This window comes from Geotrypetes seraphini, chromosome 2 (assembly GCF_902459505.1).
Source record: "Geotrypetes seraphini chromosome 2, aGeoSer1.1, whole genome shotgun sequence".
Lineage (NCBI taxonomy): Eukaryota > Metazoa > Chordata > Amphibia > Gymnophiona > Dermophiidae > Geotrypetes > Geotrypetes seraphini.
In genome coordinates this window covers 395,804,569-395,830,040 of record NC_047085.1, presented here as the reverse complement: position 1 = coordinate 395,830,040, position 25,472 = coordinate 395,804,569, and the positions used below count along the sequence as shown (strand labels likewise).

At 45.0% G+C, this 25,472-nt stretch overlaps 1 protein-coding gene across 2 annotated transcripts in view; it reads left to right on the top strand.

Moving 5' to 3' along the window:
• Positions 1 to 25,472, top strand: part of KLHL7 (kelch like family member 7) — a 141,874-nt gene that overhangs the window by 74,634 nt on the left and 41,768 nt on the right. For both annotated transcript variants that reach the window (XM_033930879.1, XM_033930878.1), the window contains exons 6-7: positions 8,401 to 8,575; positions 15,388 to 15,530. In XM_033930879.1, the coding sequence (XP_033786770.1) occupies positions 8,401 to 8,575; positions 15,388 to 15,530 (318 nt within the window). The remainder of the gene's footprint in view (positions 1 to 8,400; positions 8,576 to 15,387; positions 15,531 to 25,472) is intronic.

The window sequence follows — 25,472 nt, the reverse complement described above, 5'->3', positions numbered from 1 at the left end:
TTCTCCTTACCTGCCCTGTCTGCAGCACAGAGCCGAACGGAAGTCTTCCCGACGTCAGCGCTGACGTCGGAGGGAGGGCTTTGTTTAAGCTTTGTTTAAGCCCTCCCTCCCCTCCGACGTCAGTGCTGACGTCGGGAAGACTTCCGTTCGGCTCTGTGCTGCAAGCAGAGAAGGTAGGGAGAAGAAGAGCCGCGCGACTGAGTACATGCAGCCCCGCAGGATCCCCGCGACCCTAGGGGGCGTCCCCACGGGATCCCCGCGACCCTAGGGGCGTCCCCACGGGATCCCCGTGACCCGAAGGGGGAACCCGCGGGATGCCCGTCGTCCCCGTTCCCGTGCAGCTCTCTAGCTAGGAGCACATGGAAGCAGAACCTGAGACAGAATGAGATGATTAGAAAGATAAAACCACCAGTCAAAGGTAAGAGAAATGATTTGATTTTTATTTTAGTAATCAAAATGTTGGTTTTGAGAATTTACATGTACTATCTCTATATTGCATTGTACAGAAAGAAATGTGAGGAGAGGTACTTTGTGATCATGCAATTATATATTTTAATTGATGTACAGCCCTAATATTTATGGCTGCTAATTTCTAGTTGTATACAGACCTGATACTGTAGTGAAATTTGAAAGAACTGGATTAACTTTGTTTGTATGTAGGCTGTTGTAACTGGTTCAATAGCACACCTCTGGGGCTAATGAAAAGCTTATCAAGTTGCACTTCGTTTAGAACCATCTTGATACAGCAAGGAACTTTTAGATTCAGATAATATGGGTCTACTCGTCCAATGAGATTTATGTTGATTCAATTTAAATTTTTATCTGCCTTAGAAAAAAACAGTATGGTAGATGAATTACAAGGCCTAACTACATGGCAAACAAATTCACCTAAGAAAATTTAGCAGAATTCAAGATTGTAAGGGTCTGGCAGGACTGACTTATATACTGCGTCCTTTTCTAGTAGAGAGGTCTGCCAAAGCTTCTTGCTAATGCATTTGTGTGTCTGAAATAGTTGAAAAATGTGTTTATACGTTGCTGAAGGCCTGGCTGACAACCTGGATGCTGCTGAAGAAGTTCAGCCATGTCACTTTGGCAATCTGGTCCCATGTGGCAGAGCTCTGTTCTTGCTAATGCCCTACAATATGGCTCTCTAAAAACAATTTGTGGTTTCAGGATATCCACAAGAATATTCTGCTACGTCCCTTCCGGATTCCATATGCTAGGTGTTCAGTCCCAACCTGCAATCGTGGAGTTGCAGAAATCCAGCACTTTTTGTGAGCACATGCTCCTCCCTCTTAGACTGAGTTCTAGAGCCATATTCAGTTTCAATTTCTGCAAGCAATCCATGCAGAAGTCTTTTGACTTGCTCTGCTTATTTTTCTTATTTTTTTGCTTAGTCTTTCTCGGTGTCTTCAGTGCCTTAAGACCCCTTTCCAATGGTTCCAAGTTTCCAGGTTTATTTAGAGTTTAATATACCGACCATCTATGTGTATCTCATCGGTTTACAATGCTAAAAGTATAAAAATAAATGAATGGGTTAAATAAAAATTATACAATAAAAATACTAAGGACTTCTTTTACTAAGCTGTAGAGAATGACACGGGGAAAAAATCTGTCCCGTCACCGCCCCCATCCCACCATCCTCTGCACCGCCGTTCCCTTCACCGCCACCGCCATCCCTTTCACCGCCCCGTCACCGTCCCCGCTGCATCCATATAAGCCTTAGTACTGTAATATTTAGCTTATTCCTTTCTTATAAATCAAAGTTCCTGCTGCTGAACTAGAGAAAGAGATGTTCAGCTGGCAGGGCTTTGTTTATAAATTTTTATCAACACAACTAATATACTATTTTATCCTAAAGCAAAAAAATAAATAAATAAATATAATTTTTTTTTCTACCTTTGTTGTCTGGTTTCTGCTTTCCACATCTTCTCATTCAATTCCTTCCATCCACTGTGTGTCTTCTCTCTGCGTCTTCCATTTGCTGTTACTGTGCCTCTCCCTTCACCCCCCCAATTGGTCTAGCACCCATCTTCTTCCCTCCGCTCCCCCATAGTCTGGCATCTGTCTTCTTCCCACTCTGTCTTCCACATTTCCCTTCGGGGTCTGTTCCTCTCCATCCTCCTTCAATGTCTGTCCTATTCCTTTCCACCACCACCCTTCCCTCCCTCCTTTACCATCTGTTCCTTTCTACTACCCTTCAGCTCCTCTCGCGTGGCCTATCTATCTACCTTCCTCCCTCTTATTTTCATGGCACGTTACAATGTAATTTGTGCAAGCCACTGGAGCCTGCGAGCTCGGTCCCTATCCCATCCCCACAAATCATCTCGATTCTGTGCTCCTATTTTCCCCATTTCTAATATCTCCTCTATGTATCTGCCATTGCCCCCCCCCCCCCCGTGTCCATATACCATCCCCATGGCATGTCCCCTTTATGTCTCTGTCCCTATGCCCCATGCACATAATTTCCCCTCTTTCTGTTACCTTCCTGTGTCCAGATTTCCCCTATCTTCCTCTTCCATACCAGTGTGTCTCTTCTTTTCAACCCCATCTAGCTTTTTTCCCTCTTTCTTCCCCTCCTCCCCCCTGCTTCTAGCATCTGGCTCACCTGCCTGTCCTTCCCTTTCTTTCCTGCTGTGGGTTTTTCTTTCCGTCTTCATTCCCTTGGCCCAGAATCCTTTTCCCTTTCACTCCCTCCTTCCAGTTTGAGCTGGGAACACGAGCGATCGCACGGTCCCCGCAGCCACCACCCGCCTGCCCAGTCGATCCTAGTGTTTAGCCACATCTCTCCCTTCTCCTCACCTTAGTTTGTAGGTTTTCTTTTTCGGCGACCTGCACGCTTTCCCAAAGAGCCGCGCATGCGCGGCTGCTCAGTGTTCAATCTTCTTCTCTGCTGCAACTTCCTGTTTCCGGTTGCATCAGAGCAGAAGATCGAAACTGAGCAGCAGCGGGTGCGCGGCTCTCTGATAGCGTGCGGGTCGCCGAAAAAGAAAACCTACAAACTAAGGTGAGGAGAAGGGAGAGAGCTGGCTAAACACTAGGATCGATTGGGCAGGCGGGTGTGGGCTGCGGGGACCGCACGATCCTTCATGCCTCACTGAGGGGACAAGACTATTCACCGCCCCAAGGGGCAGTGAATGGCCTTGTCCCCGTCGCCGCAGCGACTGCTAGTTTTCGTTCCTCGTTTTGGCAGTTCACCCGCGGCTAAACGCAGTGGTCGTGGGTAAACCGCCACCGTGTCATTCTCTACTAAGCTGCGCTACATTGCTGCGCGCTACACGCTAATGCCTCCATAGAGCTGGCGTTAGTAATTTTTGTGTAGTGCAGGGTTAGCGTGTGCTAATCTGTAGTGCGCGCTAAAAATGCTAACCCAGCTTAGTAAAAAGAGCACTAAGACAATGACGTGACTGGATACAAGAGGAGTAGGGGGAGAAGAAAGCTAATAATTATTACATTGTCAAAAATAAAGATAAAAGGAGGTACGAGGGGATGGGATAAAACAACATGGAATGAGGGTTGCTTCAGAGAAGCAGTTCTTTATATGGAGTGTACTGCCATTAAAAAAAGTTCCTATTTTGTACTATGGAATGCGTCTTGGAATAAAAAGGTTTTGAGTTTAGTTTTGAATTTGAGAGAATTTTCGTGGCAGAGATGAGATGGCATAGAATTCCATAGAGCGGGAGATGTGACAGAAAAGATTGTATTTTTAGTATAATAGAGTTCTTTGATTGGAAAAACGGTCAGTAAGTTTTGGTCTGCTGATCTGAGTGCTCTAGATGAGGAATAAGGAATAATGTGTTTATCAAGAAATGCTGGAGAGCACATTAGTTTTATTTTGAAGACGAGCAAGAAGATTTGGTATGTGGTGCGATGTGATGTGAGATGGGTAACCAGTGCGCTTCTCAGAGAAGAGGAGTGATGTGGTCATATTTTTTTGCTTTGTATATAAGTTTAATGGCCTAGAAGGCCTCCACAGCAACGACAGCAGAAGGCTCAGACTCCTGCTGCGACTAAACCTGCTCAGTCTTTTTGACATTCCCAGTCTGAACATGCCAACCTCCTTGCATCAAAATTCTCTTCTGTCCATAGGAGGTCGTCTTCACCAATTTTATCACCAGTGGGAGAGGATCACCTCAGATCTTTGGGTTCTCACCATCCTTCAGGAGGGATACTCACTTCACTTTCTTCAGGTGCTTCCAGATCGCCTTCCAAGAGTGTCCTTCCAATTCGTCGCAACTTCCCCTTCTTCTTCAGGAAGCTCAGGCTCCTCAAGCTGTTGAGGAGGTTCCTCTCAACCAACGGGACATGGGCTTTTATTCCCGTTATTTTCTAGTCCCAAAGAAGATGGGGGATTTGCTACCCATTCTGGACCTCAGCCCTCAACAAATTTCTAGTCAAAGAAAAGTTTTGGATGCTTTTTTTACCAACCTTATATTCCCTGATGGATCAAGGAGATTGGCTATGCTCTCTGGATCTCAAAGAGGCTTACACTCATATCCCGATTCATCCAGCCTCTCGCAAATATCTTCGATTCCGGGTGGGGAATCTTCTTCTACAATACAGGAGGGTGCCTAACTCCTCCTGCCGGACCCCCCAATGTCCCCCCTAAGATTGCCGGCAGGAAGGTGCTCAACCCTTCCTGCCGACAGAACCCGCCCCCCCCAATGATCACCAGAAGGAAGGTGCTCAGCCCTTCCTGCTGACAGAACCTGCCCCCCAATGATCACGGTAGGAGGGTACCCAACCCCTCCTGCCGACCCCCCCATGGCCCTCCCGACAATCGTGGCAGGAAGGTACCCAACCCCTCCTGCCAACCCCCCCAATGGCCCTCCCAACAATTGCGGCAGGAGGGAACCCAACCCCTCCTGCCGACCCCCCCCATCGGCCCTCCTGACAATCGTGGCAGGCGGGTACCCAACCCCTCCTGCCTGCCCCCCCAACGGCCCCCTCTAAGATCACCAGCTGGAGGGTGCCCAACCCCTCCTGCTGGAACCCCCAATGAACCCCCACCCCAGAACCCCATCCTTTTAGACTCGCCTCATCCCCCAGAGTCTTCACGAAATGTCTGGTGGTGGTGGCTGCAGCCCTCCATGCCCAGGGTCTTCAAGTTTTTCCATACCTGGACGACTGGCTCATCAAGGCCCCCTCTCAACAAGGGGTTATTGCAGCGACACAATAGACTATTATGTTCCTCCAATGTCTGGGGTTCAAAGTAAACTTTCCAAAATCCCAGTTGACCCCATCTCAGTCTCTTCAGTTCATTGGGGCCACTCTGGACACTGTCCAACTCAGAGCGTTTCTACCTCCACCACATCGAGATACCCTCATTCGCCTTTGCCATCAAGTGCCTCATCTCGCATAAATTTCAGCAAGACAAATGATGGTTCTGCTTGGTCACATGGCTTCTACAGTTCATGTGCCACCTTTTGCCAGACTTCACCTTCACATCCCTCAGTGGACCTTGGCATCTCAGTGGCAGCAAGCTACCGATCCACTTTCTCAACAAATTACAGTAACCCCTTTGTTGAAGCAGTCTCTCCACTGGTGGATTCTCTCTTCCAATCTTTCCAGAGGTTTGCTGTTCCACACTCTCCCTCATCAGAAGGTTCTCACAACAGACTCGTCAACCTACACATGGGGAGCCCATCTAGATGGTCTCCGTACCCAAGGTCATTGGTCTCCTGCGGACCGTCTTTGTCACATCAATCTGTTGGAACTCGGAGCGATCTTCAATGCTCTCAAAGCTGTTCAACACCTTCTTCACGACCAGGTAGTCATTGTCCGGACGAACAACCAAGTCGCCATGTACTATGTCAACAAACAGGGAGATACAGGATCTCACTCCCTTTGTCAAGAAGCTCTGAAGCTGTGGGATTGGGCAATCCATCACAACATCTTTCTCAGAGCTGTCTACATTCAAGGTCAGCACAACTGTCTGGCGGACAAATTGAGTTGTCTTCTGCAACCATACAAATGGACACTCAATTCCTCACCTCTATGTCAGGTGTTTGCTCGCTGGGGGACTCCTCAAATAGACCTCTTTGCCTCCCCCCTCAACAACAAGCTGCCTTGGTTCTGCTCTCAAATATACTCTCCCCAGCATCTCGAGACAGATGCCTTCCTCCTGGATTGGACGGGTCAGTTTCTCTATGCTTTCCCTCCATTCCCTCTGATTCTCAAGACTCTTGTCAAACTCAAGACCGAACATGCCACCATGATTCTGATAGCTTTTCGGTGGCCCAGACAACCATCGTACTCCCTTCTACTTAAGCTCAGCATCAGGGAGCCTCTGCTTCTACCAGTTTTTCCCTCTCTGCTTACTCAGAGTCAAGGGTCCTTGCTACATCCCAACCTGCAGTCTCTACACTTAACAGCTTGGTACCTTTCAACCTAACAGACTCTCTACAGTTCTCTTAGTCTGTACAGGATATTTTGGTAGCTTCCAGAAAGCCATCCACTAGGCAATGTTACGGCCAGAAATGGACTAGATTTTCCGCTTGGTGTTCCACTCGCCATATGGAGCCAATGTTTACCTCTTTGGCTTCTGTTTTGGATTATTTACTTCACTTATCACAATCTGGACTCCAGCCTACATCTATCCATGTCCATCTCAGCGCAATTGCTGCTTTTCATCAGCCTCTTGATGGGAAACCTCTGTCTTAATACCCTGTAGTTTCCCGCTTTATGAAAGGACTTTTTAATGTTCATCCACCACTCAAACCACCTCCAGTGGTCTGGGATCTCAATGTTGTCTTGGCTCAATTGATGAAGCCTCCATTTGAACCAATTGATAAGGCTCATCTCAAGTACCTTACTTGGAAAGTAGTTTTCCTGATTGCCCTCACGTCAGCTCGAAGAGTCAGTGAGTTACAAGCTTTGGTTGCGGATCCACCTTTCACAGTTTTCCACCATGACAAAGTGGTCCTCCGTACTCATCCCAAATTCTTGCCTAAAGTTGTGTCAGAATTTCACATCGATCAATCTATTGTTCTTCCAGTATTTTTTCCAAAGCCTCATTCTCACCCTGGAGAAGTGACTCTCCATACTTTGGACTGCAAGCTTGCCTTGGCTTTCTACTTGCAACGCACTCAACCTCACAGAACAGCCCCACAACTTTTCATCTCCTTCAATCCAAATAAGTTGGGGCATCCTGTCTCGAAGCGAACCATCTCCAACTGGATGGCTGCTTTCTTCTCTTTCTGCTATGCTCAGGCTGGTCTCCCTCTGCAGGGTCGAGTCACGGGCCACAGAGTTCGAGCAATAGTGGTATGTGTAGCTTTCCTCAGATCAACTCCTATTGAGGAAATCTGCAAGGTTCATACATTCACCTCTCATCATTACTGTCTGGATACTTTCTCCAGAAGGGATGGCCATTTTGGCCAATCTGTTTTGCAACATCTCTTTTCTTAACTTGCCAACTCTCCCTCCATCCCATTATGCTTAGCTTGGAGGTCACCCAATGTTGAGAATATGCTGCCTGCTTGTCCTGGGATAAAATCAAAATCAACAAATCAACAAAAATTCCAGTGATGTGACTAAAGGTAAAGAACTTCCACTATGGGATGTCAGATTGACCATATAGAGTAATATACCTCTTAGGCCTGTCAACTCTTCACTCATCCCAAAATATTTTTTTCATGCTATATATTTTCTTCTTTTGATGTGCATTTTTCAAATCTTATACAACTAGAATAAATTATGTAATTAAAATGGCTTAGCTTTTTTTTAGATGTGTATATTATTTAGATCATGTTGCATATGTTTTCTCCAGCATTGAAAAGAACGCTCCCCTCTGCCAACGCGTTTTGCCACTCTTTATCAAGGCTGGGGGCAGTACATAGCTGAGTATTCCTGTTTATCATGCCAATCGGCATCTGGGATAAAGCACAGTTACTTACTGTAACAGTTGTTATCCAGGGACAGCAGGCAAATATTCTCACAACCCACCCTCCTCCCCTGGTTGGCTTCTTAGCTAGGTATCTGAACTGAGGTACCTCACAGGAGATGCGCACCCTAACTCGGGTGGGAAGGCACTCGCGCATGCACTGTGCAGCACTCAGAAGCTCTTACAAAGATCTTCAAGCAAGTCTGCTTTCGAGGCTGTCCGCTGCGGGGCTCTGTCGGTCACCCACTGTTGAGAATATCTGCCTGCTGTCCCTGGATAACAACTGTTATGGTAAGTAACTGTGCCTTAGCACACATGGTCTGAACATCAGACCTGTTTATAGTCCTCATGGACTAGAGTTTGAGTGCTATGCTTTGTGAGAGTTCCTGCATAGATTTTTCTGGCAATGTATTGCTTTATTTGGTGTCTCCTGTTAAGCTGATAAGAGTTTGAATTTCTTCTCTGCACTGCTAAGTTTTTGTTTTGTTTTGTGGCTTGTTCCTATGCTGTTGTAGGTTTATGACGCAGCAGTCAGATGGTTGAAGTATGATGAGCCAAACCGTCAGCCGTATATGGTTGACATTCTTGCAAAAGTCCGATTTCCACTGATATCGAAGAATTTCTTGAGTAAAACTGTACAAGCTGAGCCCCTTATCCAGGACAACCCTGAATGCCTTAAGATGGTTATCAGTAAGTAAAGCATCTAGCTCCATCTCTCTTCTACTGGGGTAGTTTACTCTGCCAGTATGTGTGTTGTCCTTACGGAGATGATCCAAATCTGAAAGAATGTTTTTGTGTGTGTGTGGATGTCTGTCTTGCTTGATGCATTAAATTCACTTGGAAAAGAGATAATTGCTTTTACAGGCAAGCAACTGCAGTAATATGACTGAAGACTACAGCTATAAGAACTTAAAAAAAAGCCTTACTGGGTCAGATCAATGGTTTATCTAGCCCAGTAGCCTGTCCTCCTCGCCAATCCAGGTCACTAGTAACATAACATAACATAAAAATCAACTTATAGACCGCATTACTGTGAGAATTTTAGCGGTTTACAAAAGATTAAATTATAATTACAATAGTACCTGGCAAAAATCCAAATAGTAACAATATTCCTTGCTACTGTTCCAGGGCAAGTAATGGCTTCTCCCACATCTGTCTCAATAACAGACTATGGACTTTTCCTCCAGGAAATTGTCCAAACCTTTCTTTAAAACCAGCTACATTAACTGCTCTTACCACAACCTCTAGCAACGTGTTCCAAAGCTTAACTATTGTCTGAGTGAAAAAATATTTCCTCCTATTGAATTTAAAAGTATTTCCCTGTAACTTTGAGAGTCCCCTAGTCTTTGTAATTTTTGATGGAGTAAAAAATTGATCCACTTGTACCTGTTCTACACCACTCAGGATTTTGTAGACTTCAATCATATCTTCACTTAGCTGTCTCTTTTCTAAGCTGAAGAACCATAACTTTTTTAGTCTTTCCTCATATGAGAGGAGTTCCATCCCTTTATCATCTTGGTTGCTGTTCTTTGAACCTTTTCTAGTTTCGCTGTATCCTTCTTGAGATAAAGCAATCAGAATTGAATGCAATACTCCAGGTGAGGTTCACCAGTGGGGTTCCTAAGTAGTATCTTTGTAGTTTTGCTTCTTTGTGTGTGGTGAGAGATGGTGCTTTTGAATACCAGTTGTTGCAAAGCCCATCCCAAAAACAGCCTGTGGTAATATAGTTATGTTGTAGAGGGATTAGTGCTAAAAAGTTGAGCTTTGTTTTGTAGATAATGCCAAAATCAGGTGGGCTAGCCAATCAGCCTCCAACTTGAATTATACATTGGCTAATAGCTGCAGCTTTTTTGTTCCTGGGGAAGGATTATGCTTTCTGAGCTGGTTGGGAATGCTGTAGAGAAGCATTCAGAGCTGCTAGAGGGGAGGCAGTCCAATTCATTACACAGTGGCAGCTGCTCTAGGGGATAATTTTGTGAAAGTAGGCTGAACATGAAAACAAACATCAGTCAAGTTGCAGGAAAGCAGACAAATATAAAAGGCTCCATAAACAAGCTTTTCACTAGAGAATGGCAAGAGGGCAAAATTTTCCCCATCCCCGCAGGAACTCAATTTCCCTGTTCCGTCCCAACGAGTTTTGTTGCTGTCCCTGCCATTGCCCCATTCCTGTAAGCTCTACCTTAACCGCACAAGCCTTGAACACTTATTATTTTATAGTGTTTGAGGCTTGTGCAGATGAAGACAGAGCTTGCAGGAACGGGACAGGGAAAGGTAAAGAACTTGCCAGGAAGGGAAAAGTTTGTCCCTGTGTCATTCTCTACTTTTCACAAAACATATACAGCAACAACTGAAGTTGCCTGGCAAATGCACAGAAGTGCTGGTGAGTTTTATAAACAAACTTGTTCAAATTACTACTACTACTATTAATTATTTCTATAGCACTCCCAGACCAGTCTGTTTCCAGTCCAGGGACATAGTTCCATTTACACATGCATGCATAATAGCCATGAAGAAAGGCCGTCTCAAGAAGTCGAACTTTGTTGTAAGGGCCTATCTGATAGTCAGCAATGAGCAAATTTCCGTCAAGCACTTGTTCAAGTTCCATGTCTCCAAAAGCAGGTTAATTAGGTTGTGTGATTGCCAGTGGGTAAAAGGGCTGAGGTAGATCACTGCTATAAAGAATGGTATACTTGTGTACTTAAACTGCCTAGACCACACCTCCTTTTTAAGCGCATAGATTTGTGTTTTGCGGAATGCAGATATGAGTGTCTCTTTATAAAGTCACCAGGTATATATGCTGTTGGGTAACATGGATAACTGGCCTAGTTTTATATGTGTACCTGGTGTCTACAGTTTCTAAAATTAGAAGGGACCTTGATGCTTGTCCACTGACTGAGAACTGCCACCATGGTGTCTGGATTAAGTGAAGTCAAAGATGTAAAGTGGAGAATCTCCAGGCAAGGTTCTGAATCACAAGCCTGATTTCTGTTTGAAACTAGGAACACAGAGGCGCAGAAGGAAACTGCCAAGCAAAACAAAAGAAAGCCAAGCAACAGGGTGGGCATTCTGAGAGAGTACATCAGTTGAAAAGTGGTTACGACTTAGACCAGCCATGGAGAAAAGCCTTCCAAGGATTGCTTCCCATAAGTTGTACATATGAGAATATACACATAACTTCTTTCAGAAGGTTCAAGGATTTTCTTCAAACACGCTCTGAATTAGTCGCCACTTTATGTGAAATAGATGAGCATGGAACTTGGTTTCATTTAGCTCGTGATATTTTGACACTTCCAGAAGAATATCTGTATTAGCCATTACAGCCAGATTTGCTTGGCTACAGGCATTTGGTCAGTGGCAGGAAGTACATCCCTAAGAAGAGTAGTAGTTATACGTCCCTAAGAAGTTACTTATAAACGAAGGGCCAATGGGTTCCTATTTGTAGCCTATACATATTCACAAAATACAAGATTGTGAGCAAAATGAATACATGTACAGTAACTCATACGCAGACGTGAATGCACATGGATGCCATAGAAAGTTCTGCATAAATTGCAGTCTGCCTGCACTTTACCCAGCATATTACAAAAACAAGAAACTTGGGCACAAGTATGCATGTGTTTTGTAAATCCTTCAGGGTAGTTCTTGTAAGAGGCTGTTTATAAGACTATATTAACAAATATGCAAAAAACACCTTCATAAAATTATCCTGTATGTAGCAGAGGAGATGCCATGTGTTGAAAAAGTTACAGATAGGGAAACCATTGGAGATGTATTTTTCATATTACCTTTTTTGCTTTAACAACAGCACAGCCCAGTGTATGAGGATCCTTTGCATGCTGAATCATCAATTCTCAGCACAAGGCAGTGCTCTTAGAGGAACTCTCCGCCCTTCTAAAGACCAATACGGTTAAAATAATTCTACCAGTTGAAAAGGAGAACAGATTCTATTCCAAGTACTTTCTTGCCCCCCAAAATGGAGGATTTCATACAATCTAAACCTAGGGGTTCTGAACAGTGCAATACTGAAAACGAAAGTGACTATATTATTGCACTGTTACAGACTGCTACAGGACCATTTCTAGTCCTGCAACCACACTGTTACAGATAGGCTGTATTTCTTATGGTTTCCCATGATTGAGGTTTTATGACATCTTGGACCTCTGAGGAAGACGTTTCATCAAAACGCGGACCATGTCGGGTCCCAGTTTCTAACATTGAGAACCACATTGTGGGAAAAGAGTAGTTTTTTTGTCGTCAATAAAGTTCCTGTATCACGTAGTAATAATAATAATAATAATAATAATCAGCTTATATACCACAAGGCCATAAAGCTTTATGCGGTTTACAATAGTTAAAAAAAACAATAAAAGAAGTTGAATAGAACTAAAAAAGTTAAAAGCCAATAATTAAAGACACTAAAATAATCAAAATAGTGCATAATAAAATTTTTATGAATTGGCTGCCTAAATACTTTGAAAACAGATATGTTTTTAGATGTCTCCTAAATTCCCCATAAGTACATCATCTATGCAGTTTCCCTTTTTTATTTAGTTGCTTGCTCTTCACTGCTGAACTGTTGGACTTCCCTTTGGCATGTTACACATGCACAATATCTGCACCATTATAAAAAAAGTGAACCCCGCCAACAACTGACTCCCGAAACAAAAAAAATTGGCAGGAGGGTTGCCCACTCCCTTCTGCTACCGTGAACCCCCCTCCCTGCAAGAACCCCCGAACAGACCCCTCCCCTCCTCCACTTTCCCAAAAATCAGCAAGAGAGATGCTTACTTCCTCCTGCCGCCACAACCCCTCCCCTCTCCCCGGCAGGGACCTCACAAACTGACCCCTCACCTCCCCTTCCTCACTCCCCTTCCTTTAAAAAAAAATAGGTAGGAGGGATGCCCACTCCCTCCTGCCTTCCAATGTCCACCACACCCCCATGCCTCAAACTAGATGACAGCAGTAGGGATTCCCCGCCACTCCAAAATGGCGGGTCTTCCTGGTGTATCCAGGATGCATGGGGAGGGGCCTAAGGCTCTGATTGGCTTAGACACCTAAGGCCCCTCCCAGGGGAGGGGTCTTAGGCATCTGAACCAATCAGGGGCTTAGACTCCTCCCTCTGTATTCCGAAAGGGAAGTAGGAATATAAGCATGGGCAGTGTGTGGGGGGGGGGAATGGGAATAGAAACATGATGGCTAATAAAGGCCAAATGGTCCATTCATTCTGTCAGTCTGCAGTATCCACTATCTCTTCTTACTCTTCCTAAGAGATCCCATGTGCCTATCCCACACTTTCTTGAATTCAGACTGTCTTTGTCTCCATCACCTCTGCTGAGAAACTTCCACAAATCAACCACCCTTTCTATAAAAACAAATAATTTCCTTAGATTACTCCTGAGCCTATCAACTAGAGAATGACACAAGGACAAATTTGTCCCCATCCCTGCGAGTTCTATCTCCATTTCCATCCTGTCCCCATGAGTCCTGTTCCTGTCCCTGCCCCATCTCTGCAAGCTCTGTCCTCATTTGCACAAGCCTTGGACATTTAAGTGTCCGAGGCTTGTGCAGATGAGGACAGAGCTTCAAGGGATGGAATTAGATTTCGTAAAGACATGCTAGGTAGAGAATAGCACCTCTTAACTTCATTCTAGGCCCTCTCATTCCGGATTTTTTTTTTTTTTTTTTTATTTGAAAAAAAACTCACCTCCTTTGCATTAATGCCACGGAGATAGAGGAATATCTCTATCATATCCCCTCTCTAATGTCTTTCTTCTAGAATATAGATATTGAGGTCTATAAATCTGTCCCCATATGCTTTGTGACAAACCACTAACCAATGCCTTCTGGACTGACTCCATTCTATTTATATTTTTTTTGAAGGTGTGGTCTCCAGAATTGCACATAGTATTCGAAATTGGGCCTCACCAGAGACTTACACAGCAGCACTATCACATCCTTTTTCCTACTGGCCATTCCTCTCCCTGTGCACCTGAGCATCCTCCTGGATTTGACTGTCTTCTATCTGTTTTGTTACCTTAAGATCATCAGACACAGTTGCCCCCAAATCCCGCTCTTCTTTCAAACACAGAAGTACTTTACCCCTATATTATACCGTTTTCTTGGATTTTTGCAGCCCAAGTGCATGGCACTACATTTTTTAACATGAAATCTTAGTTGCAAATTACCTGATCATCCTTCAAGCTTTTCTAGATCCCACCTCATGTTATCCACTCCCTTCGGAGTGTCTACTCTTACAGAGTTTGGTATCATCCACTAAAAGACTAACTTTACCAGGCAGTCTTTTCACAATATCACTCGCAAAGATGTTAAAAAGACCCGGCCCAAGGACAGATCCCTGCAACACTCCACTCCACTCCACTGACAACATCCTTTTTCTCAGAGCAAACTTCATTTACCACTACACTCTGCCCCCTTAACCAGTTTTTAATCCAGTTTGACACTTTAGGACTCATATTGAGGGCATTCAGTTTATTTATCAACTACATATGTGGCACTGCATCAAAGGCTTTGCTTAAATCCAAGTACATCACATCTAGCGCCCCTCCCATATCCAACTGTTTGGTCACCTGGTCAAAGAACTCAAACACATTTGTCTGACAAGATCTGGCTGTTGTAAAACCATGCTGCCTCGGATTCAGACTAACTGGCCTGTTGTGCAGAGGAACCACATCTGCAGGAATTGTGCAGGAGGAAGCCAGAATTCTCTTTGCAGTTGGGAAATTAGCCTTGCACAGTTCTGACAGTAGAAGGCCCTCAAGATACCTCCTTGTTTTTCTTTATTCACTTTGTTTTATTGGTCTGAGATGGGGGTTTTTTTTTGTTTGTTTTTTTGCAAACCTTGAATTATATTTCTTTGCTATACATAATTACTGCATCTTTATGTTTTTTTTGGTATGCTTATACCAAATACTTACTTGGTGATGTACCATATATCCTAATTCAATAAATATTTATGGAAACGATATTTAACGGCCAGAAAGGACTCCTGGCTGTTTAAATAGCCTGTTTGGGATTTAACAAATCATTTTCTGTGGCACTTCACCGGTTTGCGCCACTGAAAATAACCAGTTAGCACCAAACTCAAAATTCAGTTATTTTGAGGGTGGAGTCAGGCCAGTTAAGTGCTGATGATGTTCAGCATTTAACCATCCAGAGTAACTGCATAAATGGGGTTGACTATTATGCTGTCCTATCTTTTTGCAGTAACTCATAGCTGGTTAAATGCTGAATATTGCACTTAGCTGACTCTGCAAACCTAGAAATTCAGTGCTGGTGCCCAGATATGGCTCAGCATTGCATTTCTGGATTTAACGGCAGTCAGCAAAACGCTGATCGCTGCTGGCTGGCTATCAACCTCCCACATATATAGTATATATGTGTATATATGTCTATGAAATAAATGGTAATGGAGAGAGGTTTGTACATTTAGATTGTTTAAATCTAGGCTGCCCTCTGACCTGCAGATCTGTTTCTTGGCACAGGTGGGATGCGGTATCACCTCTTGTCCCCAGAGGACAGGGAGGAGCTGGTGGAAGGCACACGGCCAAGAAGGAAAAAACATGACTACCGCATTGCCTTGTTTGGTGGGTCACAGCCCCAGTCGTGTCGATACTTTAACCCAAAGGTAATTAAATTTCAGAGTATAATCTTATTTGTTAAATGGATATTTTCTGTCTTCAATATGATTGTAACTGCAGACCAAAGAATAGTGACAAGATAAAAGGCAGGAAATCATGCTGCGAATACTACAGTTTCTTTAGCAACTATCCAGACCGGCATAGGTTAATCTTGCAAGCGGGTATATATCTCATCATGACCAGCAGGTGGAGACTGAAACAAAACTCTGGAATAGCATAATAGGTACCTTTCTCTATTCCTTTCAGTCTTCTCAGTCTCCAGTAGGTGTGAGTGAGCTGTACCCATCTCCCTTGGTAGGGCTTTTGGAATTTGTTTAGGGATCCTGGTTCCCTGTTTTTATGCCGGATTGAGCTTGGGTGGATCCTGTTTTAGGGTCCGTCCAACCTTGAGGGTGTCACACCAGGCGGGTCTCATGCTGGGTCCCTCCCCCTTTTCCTCCACCTCCCCAACATTTTTGTAGAGGTGCCTCAGCAGAAAGCCTTGTCCCTAGTTCAGGCAAGGCATACTACTTTGAGAGCCAGTGGAGTCTGTTCGGTAAAAAAATCCTGAGGTAATGCCGGTCTGAAGGGTTGTTTTCCCTTTAAATTTGCTGTATTTTACTTTATTTTCAACAAACTGGCACTTCTAGCTAGGTTGCGTATTGAGAAATGAGCACTTTAGAAGGGAAAAAAGTGCTCATTGTGCTCCAGACGTGAGGCACTCACGGCCGGCTTGTGTAAGCAGTATACAAGCCGGTGCAGTAAAGGAGCCTTGTCGGCAGTGGGTGCCGGCATCCAAAGCTCCCAGCCACTAGTGCCTCGCGTGTTGGCGGGGAGCAGTGGGGAAGTCCGGTCTTCCCCCACTGCCCACGGAGGGATTTCCTTAGCCGCCGACGGTAAGGGTAAAAAGGATTCCCTTACTGCTGGTTCGGCTGGGGATTCCCTCTCAGCTGTTTCTTTAACAGCTGATACTAGTTTGCCTGCTTTAGTGGCTGGGACAGTTTCAGGCTTCCCAGCCACTACAGGCCCTGAAGGGGTTGTTTTTGGCGGGAACTTCACCATTTTTGACGGCAGGCCCCTCCATTTTGTCTGCAACCTCAGGTGACCTTCCCCCTGTATTGGATAAACAGGGGCAGGTTTCTGCTGGGTCCCCTGCTGTGGCAGGGAGTCTCATGGGACCTCCAGAGGTTTTTTCCCCTGATTTAATTTTTGCTTTGTGCAGAGCCTAATTTTAGGTGGCTGGGGGTCCCGCGTGTGCTGAGGGGAAGGAGGATTCCCTCTGCACTCCCCTGTGACTTCCCTCCGCACCTACACCTTTGGCGTCCCCTCTTCCTCTTCCCTCGTCCAAGCGCCTGAGGGTGGTTTGGGATGAGGATTTGTGGTCAGAGGAGTGTGGTGGCCTGGATCAGGACCTGGACCCTTTTGAGGAATTCCAGGATCCTCTTGAGGGGACAGCCGCTGGTGGCAGGGCGTTGGATTTCCCGCTTTCTGGCAAGGAGGCATCCGTGGTGCGCCTTTTTCAGAAGAATGAGCTGCCAGACTTGATTCAGCAGGTCTCCTCAGTACTGCGTTTTGAAGAGTTGCCACCGGAGGCCCCGTGTGTGGGGAACCCTCTTCTTAGAGGGATCCGCGCTGCTTCCCGCTCTTTTCCTATGCATCAGGATATTTGGCATCTCGTCCTGGCGCAGTGGAATACACCAGAGGTGCCGTTTTGGTTTGGCGCTCCATGGCTTGTTTGTATCCCATCCTGGAGGGGGATAGGGCTACCTAGAAGTCGCCAGTGGTGGACACAATGGTCTCACCGATTGCTAAGCGTCATACCATGCCTGTTGAGGGTGGTTCTGCCTTAAAGGACTCTGAGGAGCGTAAGTTGGAGACCCTTCTTAAACAGAATTTTGATGTCTCTGCCTTGGGGGTCCAGGTAGCTATTTTGGGAGGGGGGAGCTGGTGGCTTGGGCCGTTTTTTGGTGGGCTGAGCATGTCCTAGATCGTGAGTCTGATGACTGGTCCTTGGTGGGTCAGGAGGTGGAAAAGATTGAGATGGCTGCCTCGTTCCTCTCGGATGCCCTTTATGACTTGGTGCGGACATCTGCCAAGTCTATACTTTTTGGAGTGGCCACGCGTCGTACCTTGTGGCTTCAAACTTTGTCGGCGGATGCAGCGTCCAAGACTAAACTCATTAAATATCCCTTTCGGGGGTCTTTTCTATTTGGAGAGAATTTGGGTAGGTTGGGTCAGACTCTTATGGACTCTAAAGTGCCCCGCCTGCCTGAGGACCGTGCCCACCCGGCGGTTCGTGGTGGCACTGCTCGGAAGCGTCTGCAGGAGTTCCGCAGATACCGCCCTGGGCGTGGGGCTGCTCCCTTCTCGGCTTCAGGGTTTTCCTGAGGTCGTTTTTATCAGCGCATGCAGTTCTATCGGGGGGCTGGAAATCGCTCCACTAGTTTCCCCGCTGCCCGTCCTGCCCAATGACTCCTTGCTGGCGCCCCCTCTGGTTCTGTTGGGTGCCCAGCTGCGTGAGTGTGGGGTTTTTTTCCAAAATGGGCCGAGATCACATCCGATCAGTGAGTCCTGGAGATGTTGCAGAAAGGCTATGCTCTGGAGTTTGCCCGCTCCCTGCCAGATCATTTTCTAGCTTCTCCGTGTCAGGCGGCTTGGAAGACGCAGGCATTTCGCCAGACCCTTCAACACTTGCTAGATCTCAGAACGGTTGTTCCAGTACCCCCTCACGAGTGTGGCACCGGCAGGTACTCAATTTACTTTGTGTTGCCCAAGAAGGAGGGGACCTTTCGGCCAATCTTAGATTTAAAAGGGGTCAACAGGGCTCTCAAAATTCCATCTTTTCGCATGGAGACTTCAGTCTATCATTCTGGCGGTTCAGCCGGGAGAGTATCTGATTTCTCTTGATCTGACTTAGGCCTACTTGTATGTCACAATACAGGCCTCCCATCAACACCTGGTTAGTAGTCACAACTATATGCAGATTGTGTATGAAAGAAGAAAATCAGGGGTCATGAAATGCTTATGCATTTCCTTGTCTTCTTACAAGTTTGTGCTTAAATGTAAAATCAGTGGTAGAATCAAAAGTAGAATCGAGAGAATTGCCAGCAGCCCCCAGTCCCACTCAACTTGTATCCGCCCTCTCCCCTTGTACTTGACGATGTCACTGTAATTATTTTTGCTGATTATCCAGCTCTTCTTGTTGTAAACCGCCTCGCATGGCTTTGGCGATATATAAGGATAAAATTATTATTATTATATTCTCACGTGTGGTGACTGTCATCCATGGAGCCTTGTATGGACAGTATTAAAGTGTACTGCCACTTTAAAAATTTTCAGTCTCAAGGCTGCCTGTGCCAGTGCCTTCCTCCCTACGCTTGGCTCATGGAACCATCAATTCTTAGTTTTCCACAGAGCTAAGAAGCTGTGTTCTTGGAATCCCTCAAAGTGCATCAATTTTTTTTCCCTTTATTTTTGCCTTCCTGTTCATTTTTTCCTCAGTATTTTTTTTCTTTTATCCCAGTAAGCTTTATTTAATTTGAACAAACTTTTTTTTTTTTTTTTTTTTTTTCATTTTGGGCCTTTTTTCCATTTTGGGCCCATCATGCTTGTTTGCGAACCAAAAGCATTGAGGTTTTTTTCAGATTCACTCTTGACGTCCTTCGGACCATTTGAGTGCTGCAATGTTCCCCTCCATGTCCAAAGCTCCAAGTGGTTTTAAGCAGTGTACTTGGTGTAATCGGACCATATTGGTCACTGACCCACACAGTTTGTGTATTTAGTGCCTTGGTACCCAACACTGACTAGATTCCTGCACTTGCTGTTCTATCCTTCAAAAGCAATTCCTGAGAGCCCACCAACTGCAGTTTGAAAAAGTGTGTGGGTGAACATTGAGAACACCAGCTATGTCTGCTGACTCGGACTCCGGTACTAATGTTCAACCTTCAGTGTCAGCTTCTGTACCCATGACACCCACTCCTCACCAGACGACGTCCTCGTCATCACTGCCTCCATCAGAAGTACATAAAAAAGTTAAGAAGCATAAACATCCTTCTCCCACCAGGCATACCTTGGTGTCATCACATGTATCTTTGACACATTCAAAGCAATGACATACAAACCCAGGTCCATCCATGCATCTGATGTCTCCTTGAGGCATGCCTTGAAATCGAGATCACCAACACTCAAATACCAAGTACAACCTGCACCATTGGTACCGCTAGCTGCTCTGGTACTGGTGCTCTCCTTACAAGAGCAAATTTGAGAACTCTTGCAAAGGAGTTGGTGGAGATGCTGCATAAGTCTACAAAACCGGTACCTATCTCGACACACGTACCAGCCCAGTCCAAGCAAAGCTCTCAACTGCTACCTAGGGCCAGGTAGCATCATCGAACGGCACCTTTATGATTATCCAGGGACCAAAGTTCATCATGCTTCAGCCACTCTAGATCTTGGCACTGACACTGCATGAAGAACGTCATAAAGTACCTCACAGAACAGTCCTCGATATTCCCATTCTTGATATTCTTCTCGTAAGTCATCACCTCAATGACCATCTCAATCTGTTTCAACACTCCTCAGATCATTAATTTCTATTAGACCAGGATTCTTATGGCATCCCTTCAGACCCATCTCCATCTCATCCTCAATGGAGTTCACCACTAGAAAGTCTGTCTTTCGCCAGATTTATAAGACAGATGGGTAATGCCTTACCAATAAAGATGGAATCTTAAACCGAGCCCAGGGCTGAGTTTATGGATGCTCTGGATTATGAAGAATGGCCTAAGGATAGTCTTAAGCTCCCATTTCACAGTCTAATGCTGGCTTCATGAAATGCACACATCAAGGAGGTACTGCTCCAAGAATCGTGAGTGTGTTTTTGATGCACTCATGATGGTCATCACGTGGTAGAAGTATTGAGCCACTACTTATTAGGACTGCAGTCAGTAACTCGACAACCTTGTTTCTAGTGTCTACTAACCAAGGTTCATCATCTTTCAGTGTCAGTTTCACATCCTGCTTGTCTAGTGTGTCCCACAGTTTCTTGAAATTTGAAAATGGTTCATTTTCTGGCTATGTAGCTTTACCAAACTATCCCAATAACTACTTCAAAGATATATCTACAGGCCAAATAGAAAAGCTTCTTAACAATTTTGTCTTTCAATAGTTTTTGCAGCACCTTTCTTAACACCATTATTGCTAGCAGTAGTATCAAAGACCAGTGCCACTATATTGCCATAGTTCAAGTAACTCGTAAGATGCGTCAGATAGGTTTGGCACACTCAAGAGAACCTTATTCTGGAGCATCAGATACAACCACAGCAAGTTGTTCATGATATTCTCTGAGATGATCTTTAATCACTTTACCATTCCAGTGAAGAGCAGTGTAGTGTTGAGGATTCTCTCGTACAATGGCAATAAAACCACAGCAATTTTTTGGTTTGTTAGCCATTCTTCTGCAGTGCATAGTTTATCACGAGATGTCGGTCACTAAGGTCACCATTGTCAGACTTAATGAGACAATGAGAGTGGTCTGATTGTCTTATAGTTTGTCAGCTGCAGCAGTTATTTCATTGCACTGCAGTATTTTCTGTGGAAGTTGAATTGTTATGAAGTTGTCTGCCGTGGTCTTTTCTCTAGGTATGAAGTTGTCAACCTCCATGTCACTTTCTTCAGTATTCCTTCAATATCCATCTCACCACTGTCATATACTTTAACATTAAACAACCTTGCCTATCTACAATAGAGTAAACAAGCCTGCTGGTGTGAATAACACGAAGAAAGACCTGGCAAAGCTTGAAGAATGGTCTGAAATTTAATGCTGAGAAATGCAATGTCATGCATTTGGGCTGCAAAAACCCAAGGGAATGGTACAGTTTAGGGGGTAAAGAACTTATGTGTACGACTGAAGAGTAGAACTTGGGTGTGATTGTATGTGATGATCTTAGGTGGCCAAAACAGGTTGAAAAGGTGACATCAAAAGCTAGAAGGATGCTAGGTTGCATACTACTACTACCCTCATTTAAAATATTGTGTACAATTCTGGAAGGCCGCACCTTCAAAAGGATATAAAAAGGATGGAGTCGATCCAGGGGAAGGCTACTAAAATGGTGTGTAGCCTTCATCATAAAGCTTATGGTGACAGACTTAAAGATCTCAATCTGTATACTTTGGAGGAAAGGCAGGAGAGAGGAGATATGATAGACGTTTAAATACCTACATAATGAGTCGAGTCTCTTTCATTTGAAAGGAAACTCTGCAATGAGAGGGCATAGGATGAAGTTAAGAGGTGATAGGTTCCGGAGTAATCTGAGGAAATACTGTTTGACGGAAAGGGTGGTAGATACATGGAACAGTCTCCTGGAGAGGTGATGGAGACAGAGATTGTGTCTGAATTCAAGAGGGCCTGGGATAGGCACATGGGATATCTGAGAGAGGAAGAGATAATGGTTACTGCGGATGGGCCATTTGGCCTTTATCTGCCATCATGTTTCTATGTTTCTTTATCAGTCTTTCGCTTTTCATTTTCCTGTCTAAACATTTGCAAATATCTTGTCATGTACCAGACATAGTTGCCTGTCTTATCTCTTTGGTCAAGGTAGAAGTCCAAGTCTGCAATAAGAGTAGACATGCCGGATGTTGTGAATAACATGAAGAAAGACCTGGTGAAGCTTGAAGAATGGTCTGAAATTTGGCAGCTAAAATTTAATGCTAAGAAGTGCAAGATCATGCATTTGGGCTGCAAAAACCTGAGGGAACAGTACAGTTTAGGGGGTGAAGAACTTATGTGCACAGCGGAAAAGCGGGACTTGGGTGTGATCGTATGTGATGATCTTAAGGTGGCCAAACAGGTTAAAAAGGTAATGGTGAAAGATAGAAGGATGCTAGGTTGCATAGGGAGAGGTATGGCCAGTAGGAAAAAAGGAGGTATTGATGCCTCTGTATAAGACTTTCCTAAGACCTCATTTAGAATATTGTGTACAATTCTGGAGGCCGCACCTTAAAAAAAATATAAAAAGGATGGAGTCGGTCCAGAGGAAGGCTACTAAAATGGTGTGTGGTCTTCGTGATAAGGTGTATGGGGACAGACTTTTTTTTTTTAATATTTAAACTTTTTATTGAAATTTTAAGATCAAACATATACATGCACAGCAACAAATTACAAATACAACTAAGCACCTTAATCAACTAGTGCAATCTCGATAAGTATGGGGACAGACTTAAAGATCTCAGTCTGTATACTTTGGAGGAAAGGCGGGAGAGGGGAGATATGATAGTCATTTAAATACCTACATAATATAAATGTGCATGAGTTGAGTCTCTTTCGTTTGAAAGGAAACTCTGCAATGAGAGGGCATAGGATGAAGTTAAGAGGTGATAGGCTCTGGAGTAATCTGAGGAATTACTTTTTTACGGAAAGAGTGGTAGATGCGTGGAACAGTCTCCCAGAAGAGGTGGTGGAGACAGAGACTGTGTCTGAATTCAAAAGGGCCTGGGAAATCAGTGTTCCCTCTAAGCGGGCGGGTGTTGTGAGCAAACTTTTTTCACTGTGAGCTAAAAATATCGGGCGCCAGCAAGTTATGAGCCAAATAAATATGTTGCTTTCTACCACAGAACTTCCTTACGTTTGTATGGAATCTATCCCCTTTCAACTTTAGAGAGTGCCCTCTCGTTCTCCCTGCCTTAGCTACTAAGTCTATTCCCTTCAGTACCTTGAATGTTTCTATCATGTCCCCTCTCAATCTCCTCTGCTCAAGGGAGAAGAGGCCCAGTTTCTCTAATCTTTCGCTGTACGGCAACTCCTCCAGCCCCTTAACCATTTTAGTTGCTCTTCTCTGGATCCTTTCGAGTAGTACCGTGTCCTTCTTAAAGTACCAGTGCTGGACGCAGTACTCCAGGTGAGGGCGTACCATGGCCCGGTACAGCAGCATGATAACCTTCTCTGTCTCTTCAGTCCAGCATCTGCCCCTTCCATTCACTGTCTGTCTTTCTCTGCCATCTCTCCTCCTGCCCCCCCCACCCCCCAATTTGGTCTAGCATCCATCATCTTCCTTCTGTTCCCCTCATGGTCTGGCATCTCTATCCTTCCCTCCCCCCTGTGGTTTTTAGCATATCTCTCTTCTCATTTCCTCCACTCAGATCTGATCATTCTCTGCTCTCTCTTCCCTTTTCTTCTCTGGTCTTCCTTCTCTATTTTCTGCCTCCATCTAAATTAAATTCTTTCTTACTATTTAGTCCCGTTTCCCTCTTTTCACTGTGTCTACACACAGCTTGTCACCCCTTTCCCTCACCCCTCCATTATCTTACTATTTTCTTCCCCCTTTATTTATCTCCTCCTTCCATCCAGTATGTGTTCTTTCCCCACTTCCATTCAGCATCTGCTCTCCCTTCTCAACTGACATCCATCTGCCTTCTGCTCTCTCTCCCTTCTTCTCACTTCCATCATCTGTCCCCTTCTCTCTCTCTCTCATCTCCTCCATTCCATCATCTGCCCCTTCTCTCTCTCTCTCTCTCTCTCCCCCCCCCCAACTTCCATCATCTGCCCCCCTTCCCCTCACCTTTGTGGGTCACTTTCTTTCCCCTGAGGGTGGCTCATGTCACAGGGGAAGCTTTGGCCGAGCAGAACCGCTTGATTGACAGTGGAACTTACTTGATTGATGTCGATGCTGGGGCCCGTTGCCGTTTGAAGGAAAAAAAAAAAGGTGGAAAAAAGGAACCTGTAAAGGCGAGAGGAAGGGAAACCTCCAGGACAGCTGCTTTTTGCCCTCCTTCAGCGGCCCAAGAGTTCAGACCAGCAGCGGCAGCTCTGTATGCTTTTAACTCCGGCACAGAGCTGCCCCTAATCAATAGTTTAGCGCGGTTTCATGAGGCAGCCTCGGGGCCTTTGATAGCCGGCCCGCTTCGATGATGCGATGTGGGCCGGCCTAGCAAAGGCCCCGAGGCTGCCTTATGAAACCGCGCTAAACTATTGATTAGGGGCAGCTCTGTGCCGAAGTTAAAAGCATACACAGCTGCCGCTGCTGGTCTGGAGGTGCGGAGACAAGGCAGGAGGCAAACGCGGTGGAAGGCAGGAGTCCCGGCGAAGGCAGGAGTCCCGGCACAGCGACTGCAACAGGAAGTTGCAAGTCAGCTGACGCCGGCCTTTCGTTGCGGCGGGGACCGAATCCTTCGCGGACCGGCAAGATTTTGTTTGCGGACCGGCGGTTGAAGAACTGTGCTCTACACTGTGTGCGCTGTGACGAGAAACTTGTGCGCTGCGAGGTAATATTTTGTGCGCCAGCGCACCCCAGCGCAGCTTAGCGGGAACACTGCCTGGGATAGGCACGTGGGATTTCTCAGAGAGAGAGAAAGAAATAATGGTTACTGTGGATGGGCAGACTAGATGGGCCATTTGGCCTTTATCTGCTGTCATGCTTCTTGTGTTCACTTGACAGCAGTCGAGAACTACATTATAGTTTCAGTGGCATCTGGAGCACCAGTATCAAAAAGTGTGTCCAGCTTCGTAGTAAAGTTTTCTGTTTTTCCTTCTGGATCACTTTCATATCCTTTTTTTTTTTTTAAGACTACTCCATTCACGCCAGAGAGTCATAACATCCAGCATACAGTTATGTCTGGTCTTTATCTTGATGCAGGCCATTTTCCAAAATACAGTGACAGTGTCAGCAACACTGTAAGCAATTTCTTCATTTAAAATGCTCTTTTTGTTATTTTCCTGATCATGGCGGAGATGCAAAAAACATATTTCATGAATTGTCTACAAGTAAGCAACATAGACCCTGTCCAGTGAGTCAAAATTCACTCACTACTCTGATAACTGGCCTTGAGGATTTCTCAGATGATGAACTTCATAAACCAGGAACATCATCTTTAGTTTCATAGGTTTTTCTACTTCTAGTTGACTTGCTCAATTACTAAAGAATTTGCAATACTGTATTTAGAAACTTAGAAAT